General features: G+C 43.1%; 1 protein-coding gene across 1 annotated transcript in view; it reads right to left on the reverse strand.

Moving 5' to 3' along the window:
- xpo4 (exportin 4) overlaps positions 1–7070 on the reverse strand; it is a 61500-nt gene extending 54430 nt beyond the window's left edge. Inside the window, exons 1-4 of the mRNA XM_069713385.1 lie at positions 6868–7070; positions 3045–3150; positions 2141–2282; positions 435–573 (exon numbers count right to left, since the gene is read on the reverse strand). Of these exons, the coding sequence (XP_069569486.1) occupies positions 435–573; positions 2141–2282; positions 3045–3150; positions 6868–6957 (477 nt within the window). The 5' untranslated portion in view covers positions 6958–7070. The remainder of the gene's footprint in view (positions 1–434; positions 574–2140; positions 2283–3044; positions 3151–6867) is intronic.
- Positions 7071–9911: the final 2841 nt, after the last annotated feature.

The following is a 9911-nucleotide window of genomic DNA, read 5'->3' on the forward strand; positions in this document are numbered from 1 at the left end:
TCACAGCTTCAACACAGTTTCATTCTTTCCACAAGTTCTGACATTAATCTGTAACCCCGTTTCTGTTAACCTCTTCTTCTCTGATGGTTGCCAAGATAAATGTATGTACATTTCTTTCAGATGATTTATTTTGTTTTCCTGAAACCTTAAGATTCTTTATAAAATAGGAAGAGTTAAAAAAAAAAAAAAAACGGGGATTTGATTTACTTTTTTTAAATGTTCATTTTCAGGCAAAGTCACACTTTAAAGAGATGCGTAAATTTCACTGACACACCTCCAAATTAATAAATACAAATATATAAAATCCCTGGATTAAAAACCTGACTTCCTTTTGGCCCTACTTGATGTTCATGACGATAAATTCTTTGTTCATTAAAAAAACATGTACTGTAAAATGTGCACCACTAAAAGCTGTAATCAGGTCTGTGTCTCACCACTGTGGGGTTCCCGCTGCTGATGAGCTGTCCCACTTCATGAAAGATGCCTTTACAGTTGATGCTCTTGTCGAGAGAGCCTCTCTTCACGATGACCGCCACAGCCAGCAGGATCTGCTCACGGACGTACTTCTGCAGACTGGAGGGAACACGGACACGTTTGGTTATTACAATAAGAAAACAGTGGTTCTTTAGTGGGTGGTCATTTTGAGTTGGCTGCAGATGTGTGTGTGAAATTTCTTTTTTTTTTTTTTTTAAAGAGGGAGGGGAGGGGGGTGGGGGGGGGTTTACTGCCAGCATTGTTGTGCGCGTGACAAACCAACCAACCAGTAAACCACAACAAATGTCACGTCAGTAGTTCACTCTCATTCCAACATTTGTAAACAGATTTAACATTAAATACATCTGCCTTTGTATTTAGTGAGAAACGTCTGACTTTGGACAAACCCAATTTCAATATATCAATATCAACACCACCAGTGGAACCAACCATTCACACAAATGAACTGCTGCTTCCACATGTTATGTGTAATTCCACCCAGATTACATTCTTACTTTGTCAATTTTTAAAAGTACAATAAACTAACACACACACACACAAATCAATGCAGAGCATATTTTAATGTCGGTATGACTATATGTCCCTTTTTGGCTTGTAATGAATGTGACTACTGATGTACATAAACAAGCAAAAGTATTATGTTAGTAACCCTATGAAGTGCTTACAAAAAGTCCAAGGTTTCTCCTGCTACTACAAATGGAGCGTGGCCCAGTGACGTGCACGGAGCAGGTAGAGACATGAAAACACGCTCGCTCAGCGCATTGAAAAATCTCACCAGCAACACAATGGTCACTCCCCACCATCCCTACCTGCTGCTTCTGACTCCTTGAGACTTCTTTCTGTTCCCTAAATATTTAACACAAACTTTGATGTTTGCTCTCTGCTCAAGTTTAAATATTTGGTCCTTGGTGAAATCACAAATGTTGATGGACCCTCGTATATTCAGTTTCCTAGCTGTATGCAGCGGCTAATAATCAGAATATAAAAAGCTCCTGGTATAGTGATGGAAAGGAAATATTTGTTTCTTCCTCTTGTTTGCATTGTGGCTCCGGAAAGTCTCAGGCCCCGAAAAGTTTCCTTTGTTTTCTGTCTTATTTGCAAGTGATTCTTTCCGCATCTAATTGACGACTATCTTGTGACCTACAACCAACTCTGTATTACCATACAAAAGCAGGTACAAAGGTGTGATGGTCTACTGTTTGTCCCACTGTATAAAAGCTGACCTACAGAGGGGGGGGGGGGGGCTTCTTTGTTGGACACCTCTCTTTGAGGGTGCATGTATGTGTTCCTTCTTGCAAGAACAAAATGTCCGATGTGTTTGATTTTGAACCGAGCCTCTTGAGTCATTTTTCTAACATATAGTCAATCTATCTGCTCGGCTAAAATCTGATAAAACATTCCTATGCTTAATTCATCAACAGTCCTCGATATATACATCAGATTTAAAAAGTTGTGGATGAATATTAAAACCTCTTGATTTACTTTGCTGCAGTGTCTTTTCTTTAGTCCTATATAACAAGAGATGAAGTCTATTCATGTTGTTGCTAATCCTACCGCTCACACGTGAACATCAATAAAGGTTCGACATATTTAAAACCTCTCTAAGACAGGTTTCTAAAGCCTCCTTCCTCCCCCTCCGTCTTACTTGGGTCTCTGTAGGACGTAGGTGAGGAGGAACGCCCGCAGAGACTCGATGCTGGTCTTCTCCAGCAGGATCCACTCCCTCACCACCGCCTCCATGATGGCTGTGGCTGCCTGGAACAGCACGTAGTCCACCTTACTGGTTTCTGGAGGGGGAGAGAGTGGGAGGGAGAGGAAGGGAGATGGAGGGAGAGAGGGGAGATGGAGGGAGAGAGGGGAGAGAGGGAGGGCAGGAAGGTAAAAAATAAGGAGGGAATAAATAATTGACTGGTTTTAAAGGTCATGGTTCAAAACAGGTTGTAGGGGAAACTATGTTTACTTCCAGTTAACAGATGGTCGTCCTTTAAACACAAGATCTGTCTGAGTTAATGTGTTTAAAACCACTCACTGTTTAAACTGACATTGATGTTTGACAGCATACTGAAGCAAACGGCCAAAGTGCTTTAAGCTGCAATGAGCTGATGTGCTTCATGATTTGGAGCAAATTACAGTCTGATAGCATCATACGAGAGCAGCAAAGGCTGCGATGTGCGATGACAATATGACTTGCAATAAATAAACAAATACTGAAGTGTGCATGTAGTTTTCTCTCCACTTCCACAGCACAGACAGAAGCTCTCATCAGATGAGAACCTCATTCTGTCTGTCTGAAGGTCCACGACAACACAATGTTAGGGTGGACCGACACATCACAGCTGGAGGTGCGTGACCAGACTGGAAGGAAACACTTGCATGAAGGGAAAGTGAAATTGAAATTTGAAACTTGAATAAACGCCATAATTAAGTCGTACTGCAACACACAACTCTGCAGCTCTCATTTATGCACAAACCTTCAGTAGATTTATGGTAATGAACATCATGTACATTAAAAAGCACCGTGAAAGTCAAGTGATGAAGTTGATAGTTACCCAAGATGTGCTTGCAAATGGCAAAAGGGGATTTGGACTTCCTGAAGGAGAGGAAGACGTGTTCAGCGTGCTGCCTCTGCTCTGTGCTGACCATGGACGGCGGTGCCTGTCAAACACAAACACAATTACAGACCAGGTTTCCATTGATCAAAGTCCCATTAGAAACCAACACTTCTCCTTTGAAGCCTCAGCTTGTTGAAATATGGCATTTTAGAAGCAACATAAATCTTGTGATGTATGGTTTAGCTTGTTAGCATAGTGCTAACACAGCTGTGTGAAGTTGCCCAAGAAAACCCATGAGAAAGGCAAAAGGTTTGAAATACAGATGTGCATGTTTTCATTAAGGTATATATTTTATATCAGGATGTCACTGCCAGGGTTCGTTTTCGTCAATGTTTTCTCTTCCTTAGTTGTGACTCCCACAAGATGCAGGAGCAGCAACATACATATCCGTGTATTGTAACATCTGTAAAATGCGTGCGAGGCGTTTGGGGAAATGCGTTGTCAGAGTGAACGTTCCTGCTGAGGACAGACGACGTCACACAAGAACAGCCAAGACCTCACGTATGAAACAGCACCAAGATTTAGCAACGAATGAAGTGATATTTTAGTCACGACACTGTTCAGTATCTAAAAGCTTGTTTTTTGTTTTTGTTTCTTATGTTGCCATGAAACCAGGCACGTTCATACTCCTGCTGTATCAACACGCACATGACTGGCTAGTTCACAATCAATCACACAGCTGGACGACATCGCCCTGAAGATGTTTGTTCTTAACACAAAGACAAACTTCCAAAGTACCAACAAGACAAACAATAACACAAACAACACAAAAATACACAATGAATACAACTGAGAAGGCGCAATACGCACACGCAGGCACACGCACACACTTTTATTGAGGAGTGTCGCCATGATACAGCTGAGCAGGAAAGTCACATTCCAGGTCTAATTGCAGTAAAAGCAGCTCTGAGGCTGAAAGCAGCAGAGCTTTTTATCTGAGCACACACACACACACACACACACACACACACACACTAATGAGAGAGCAGACACACAACAAATATAAGACTATTACCAGTATGTACGGATTCTAATGATGGAAATAAAAGATAAATAGAATCACATAACATGGAACATTTATCTTGATGATTCATTTTAAAGCTGCACTCATTGAATTTGGCCTCATTATATAATGGAAAGAAGTTGAATGAGAAAAGTGTGTGTGTGTGTGTGTGTGTGCGTGTTCAAACTGTTGAGAAAAGTGATGTCATGTATGTGTCAGTTAGCCTGTAACATGTTATATTACAGTTATATCTGTGAGCGAAGGCTGAATGTTAGAAACATCAGCTCTCCACAGCACATCGAATCAAGAGCCAACCAACTGTTGGTCCCTTTGTTTCTGCACGTTATGATTCCCAACGATGGACTTTAGACTGAGACTTGGACTTTATTAAGCCCACAATGGGGAAATTGAGTTGTTACAGCAGCAAAGAAACGCAAGGAGGTGCACACAAAAGACTAAATGTACAATACACGTACATATAAAGTAAGATGGCCACAAAAAAGTAAAAACAGAAAAACTAATCTCACTCGTTGCACATTCATAGACGCGTATGCACAACAGAGACCAGTGTGGGAAAACACACAAAGAAAAAACACAAAGTATAAATAGAAAGTGAGAGCTGCTGTAACTGGCTGCCACTCACACAGCTCATCAACACTGCATGAAACATGCTGAATGAGGTGGAGTTAGTGTTTTATCCAACAAAGGAAGCATGTAGGGAAGCTCTATCAGTGTGTAAACATCACTGGGTACAACAATTAAAGTCAAACAGGAACAAAAAACACATCAGAGAGAAGTCAGACTGTGATTAGATTTACAAGTGTTATCTTAAGCATGAATAAATCAGCAGAGAAGAATCTTGTGTAGCTGACAACGTGATATCTCCACTATCAGAGAGTCCTAGTCCACAACATCATGTCCTCCTGCTCCACAGAGCACATAATAATGTCCCGGAGCAATGTCTTTACTTATTAAGACATTTATGGGCGGCACGGTGGTGCAGTGGTTAGCACTGTCGCCTCACAGCAAAAAGGTTCCGGGTTCGAATCCGGTTCAGGGTTCGAATCCGGTCCTGGGCCTTTCTGTGCGGAGTTTGCATGTTCTCCCTGTGCTTGCGTGGGTTCTCTCCGGGTTCTCCGGCTTCCTCCCATCATCCAAAAACATGCACCTCAGGTCAGGTTACCTGGCGCTGCGCTGGTGGCAGCCTGCTGCAGCATCTCCCCCCTGAGAGCCCCCCTGCTGTAGTGAAGACATTTCCCCTCGGGGATTAATAAAGTGAAATTTTTTAAAAAAAAGGGCTCTTTGGCTACGGGCTACCCAGGGTGCCATGCTCCCCACATCTACCGACACACGCTCACAGGCTCCTGTGTTCATAGGACACATAATGGGGGCAAGAAAAAAGGTTCTACTTAGGTGCTCTTTTCCAGGGTTCCTGTGTACCCAGGGTTCCCGTGTACCCAGGGTTCCTGTGTACCCAGGGTTCCTGTGTACCCAGGGACCCCGTGTACCCAGGGTTCCCGTGTACCCAGGGTTCCTGTGTACCCAGGGACCCCGTGTACCCAGGGTTCCTGTGTACCCAGGGTCCCGTGTACCCAGGGTTCCCGTGTACCCAGGGTTCCTGTGTACCCCAGCTAATCTCCATCCCACAGCTAGCACAGAAGCTGAGCATGTTTTTGTTTCATAAAATATGGGCTCATTGGGTCAGCGTTGACCTGGTGAACACAGACACACTGAGCAGCAGCAGGAAATCAACCTCCACCTGGTCTGATGTCACATCAACCACAACAACAACACCACCACCACCACCACCACCACCACCACCACCAACAACAACAACAACAACAACAACACCGTCCTGTTCAGCTGACTCTCAATAAATCGATTTCACACAATGTGATAGAAGTTATTGTTGAAGTCCGGGTTCACGTGGCCAACCAACACGTGCACGTGAAACAACGGGACGCACTGCTCCCTGTCCGGTGGACGGACACACTGTTCCCTGTCCGGTGGACGGACGCACTGCTCCCTGTCCGGTGGACGGACGCACTGCTCCCTGTCCGGTGGACGGACGCACTGCTCCCTGTCCGGTGGACGGACACACTGCTCCCTGTCCGGTGGACGGACACCTGCTGCTCGCTGCGACGTAGTAAAGCGCGTGCGTGTCTGCTGTGGCCTCCACACACACTTTTGTCTTTTTAAAACACGGCGGTGCAGTTTAAACAAGATGGCAGAGAGCAGCAGCGGGCTGCAGCCGGACAACTCGCCCACGACAGGCGCACGGTCAGCCGGCTGCTTCAGGAGCTGGAGCTCCAGACCGATCTAAACGAGAGCCGAACACACGACACGGAGCTGCCGAGGGCCGAAAACAACGACCCTGATGCGGCGGCTGGAAGAGAGACCGACCCGCTGAAGTTTCTGGAAACCTGAGCGCCACCGGACAGCGGCCGAGGCGGGGGTCGTATTTTAGGGTGAGAGGACAGGGGACAGTACCAAAAAAACACACACACAAACAGAAAACCCAAGCCGCTGGGGGACACGTTCGGGTGAAGAGCGGGTCGTTCGCGGGATGGAGACGGACCCCCGCCCGCAGGGCTCTGCGCCACGCATCGCGGTGAAAACTGAACACGCTTAACAACACAAACCGGGAGCGAACGAACAGCCGCGCGAGCCCCGAAACCGCCGAAACTCCCGCCGAGACGAAGTCCGGACGCAGCCGCCGTCCCGCGCCCGGCTACAAAACAACGAGGAGTTCCTCACCATTAAAACTTTGGCAGCGCTTTCCAGCTGTGTGATCACTTCTGGTGCACCGATCGCCGCCATCATCGTCCCTCTCCAATGACGCGCCATGCGCTCTGCATTGTGGGATTCCGGCGCTGCTGGTACCCGGCGGGGTCCAACCCGTCTGCGCGCTCTCAGCGGTTTACGTAACCACGGGAGGTCCCGCTCTTTATTCACATATTATAAAGACGAGCGACAGCAAATCACATGCATCCAAAGCTGAGCTTTAAATAAGGTTTCAATTAAATGTGAGGGAAGATTTTTTTTTAATTGTTTTCAAAAATATAAAATATAAATGTCATAGAAGCACCAACATGAAATTAAGTAAAGAGCAGAAGTGGAAAATATTCTTTTTTTTGGTGCTTTTATTCTGGTTGATGCGACTTATTTCCGACAATACAACACTTTTTAGTCTGATTAATATTAAAGTTAGACTTTGTAGACCAATTAAGATTTTACATGAGGATTTCATAAAATATGATGCATTGATATACTTTGTATGATGTAGTTAAAATTAGCTTCTCTTCACAAGCTGCAGTATTAAAATATAAGCTGACATATTATTACAGCAGGATCCTATGGCAACAATACCAGTCTGAAAGGGGCCGTTCTGGATCACAGGTAGTTCTGATAGTTTTACTAAAATTGTAATGCAAGACTTGTGCTTTTGTTATCTTTAAAAAGATCGCGCTCTAAATCGAATTATGTCAGCTCAAAAATATAAAAGTAGCTCAGTAAATGGGTTGTTTAAAATGTCAAAAAGAGAGATGTTCTGATAGAACTTAAGTGACAATGTTAGAGCCTTTTTTTTTTTTTTCTTTTCAATTAGATCAAGTTTCCCAAATTTAATCTGTAAAGTGTCAAGTTAGCAGTGAGTGATATGGAGAAGAAGAAAAAAAAAAAAAGCATCAGGATATCTTTGACCAAATACTTTGATTCCAATATAGCAGCATTATTGTAGGGATGATTATTTTTATCGTTGAAAAATACATGTAATCTCAACAGTTTTTTTACCTATTTAAACATAATTAATATACATGTTAAGAGAACTGAATTCTACTCTCAGCCCTATTTTAATGATGACCAAAATCTGATTGAATATGTTAAGAAGACCCAAAACTAACAATTCAAATGGAAATAGAGCTGCTGTGTCATGTTACTTTCACACATGAAAGCACTCAAGTCCAAGTTGGTTAATTTAATTTATACATACATTTTACAAACAATGACAGTGAAAGCATTTGTACAAATTCTCAGTTCATACATAAATGTAAAAAAAGAGATAGCTGTCCAAATTACATCATCTATAATACTGCGTAGACATGGAGGTTTAACATTAGCACGAGAGAAATTGAAAAAAAAAAAAAAGGGAAAAAAAGATACAAAAAAATATGTATATCTGTATAAATATAAATTCAAGAGTAACAGAGTTGTATCATACATTAAGGAGTATCGAAGACAAGCGGAGACTCCTTAGAGTAAAAATACAAAAATGAAAAGGATATACAAGTGAGGAAATCAGAGGTGAGGACATAAAGTCAGTCAAAGATTGTCAGTCATCACTCTCTAACCTCAGACACAAAAACACCTCACACACTTTGTGGCACTCACACACTCGGTATAAAGCTATGTTTCACGGAGCAGTCCGTCCTGGTCGATGTGGATTGGCAACGCAGTCAATGAGAGGTCTGGAGACGTCTTGTTTGGACGTCTGAGGGAAAAACTGGACGGGGAAGAGGGACAGAGCGACGCCTGCTTCTCTTAATAATCTCAGCCTTGAGGCGCTTCACCCACAATGCAGAAGGTTTATCTCTGCAGCTCACATGCAAACGGCCGGCTGTGTTTACATGCAGGACGCTGGCTTTAGTCCAGTTTAAACCACCGTTAAACACATTTATGACAAACAGTTTCCGTATAATCTGCTGGTCTGTGATGCGACATTTAAAACTTGTACAATCCCCTCCAGTCAAATCAAACAAGCAGCTTTATGACTTTAAACAAGACCTGAGTTGCAACATTGTACAGAGACGAAAACCCCGTTTCCCTTTCCTAAAACAATATGTAGCAACCTGAAGTACATGGACAGGAAAATGCCATCTGAACAGTGTTTTTATAAGATTTTAAAGGGAAAAAAAGTCTCCTTCAGATTACACATTTCTTCAGTCTTTGATGCTAGGATTTGTTATTTATCGCTCTGCCCGCTTTCCCTCAACTTCAACCTTATCTTGCATGTTGCATGAATACTTATTGTAAGTCGCTTTGGATGAAAGCATCAGCTAAATGAAATGTAATATATCTAATTCTACTTACTGCGAGTTCCTGACCAGAATAAGAGTGGTTGTTGCATGTAAACAAAGCCAGTGTGCATGTGAAACAGAGTATGCTCTGTCCACTTCCCCAGAGTAATAACAGATAAAAGAGGTCTATGAAAGGGATGGAAATAAGAAGCGTGTGCTGCTCCCGTTTAAAAAAGGCACATTTACAGAAAATATTCATTTTCAAAACATTGTCAAGCAAAACAAAAACGAAAACAAAACTTCTGTGAGGAATCGGAGCCGCACATTTTCCATCACTGTCAGAGAGTCACCTCAAAGCGACGACTCCTTCAGCATCCCCGGCCACTGAGTGAAATTCAGAATACTGCTGGAACAGTTTGGTATTATTTGACCAAAACAGTTCAGGTGGACACACAGAGAGCGTTTACTGTCCACTGATTGTCAGGAAGCAGAAAGGTTCTGGATGATAGCTGAGCAGCAGAGCTCTGACACAGAACATGGCACAGAGTTAAACAACACTTTAACTTGTGGTCATTTTGGATAAATAAAAAGAAAATGTACCAAACACTACACTCTTTGTTGAACTTTAAACTTTAGCAAATTTGTAAAAAATAGAGAAAGCTTTTCATTCTTTAACATTTCCTGAAGCCAACATGCTTCACTCCTCTTCGTCTCCTGACTTCCATCTTTTTCTGAAACCACAAACAATCACACTCCCCTCTCCCCTGCATTAAGGGCCAGCCTGGC

Source organism: Brachyistius frenatus, unplaced genomic scaffold (genome assembly GCF_029030835.1).
Source record: "Brachyistius frenatus isolate BFR_SWC_R1_liver_20210118 unplaced genomic scaffold, ASM2903083v1 Contig_118, whole genome shotgun sequence".
NCBI lineage: Eukaryota > Metazoa > Chordata > Actinopteri > Embiotocidae > Brachyistius > Brachyistius frenatus.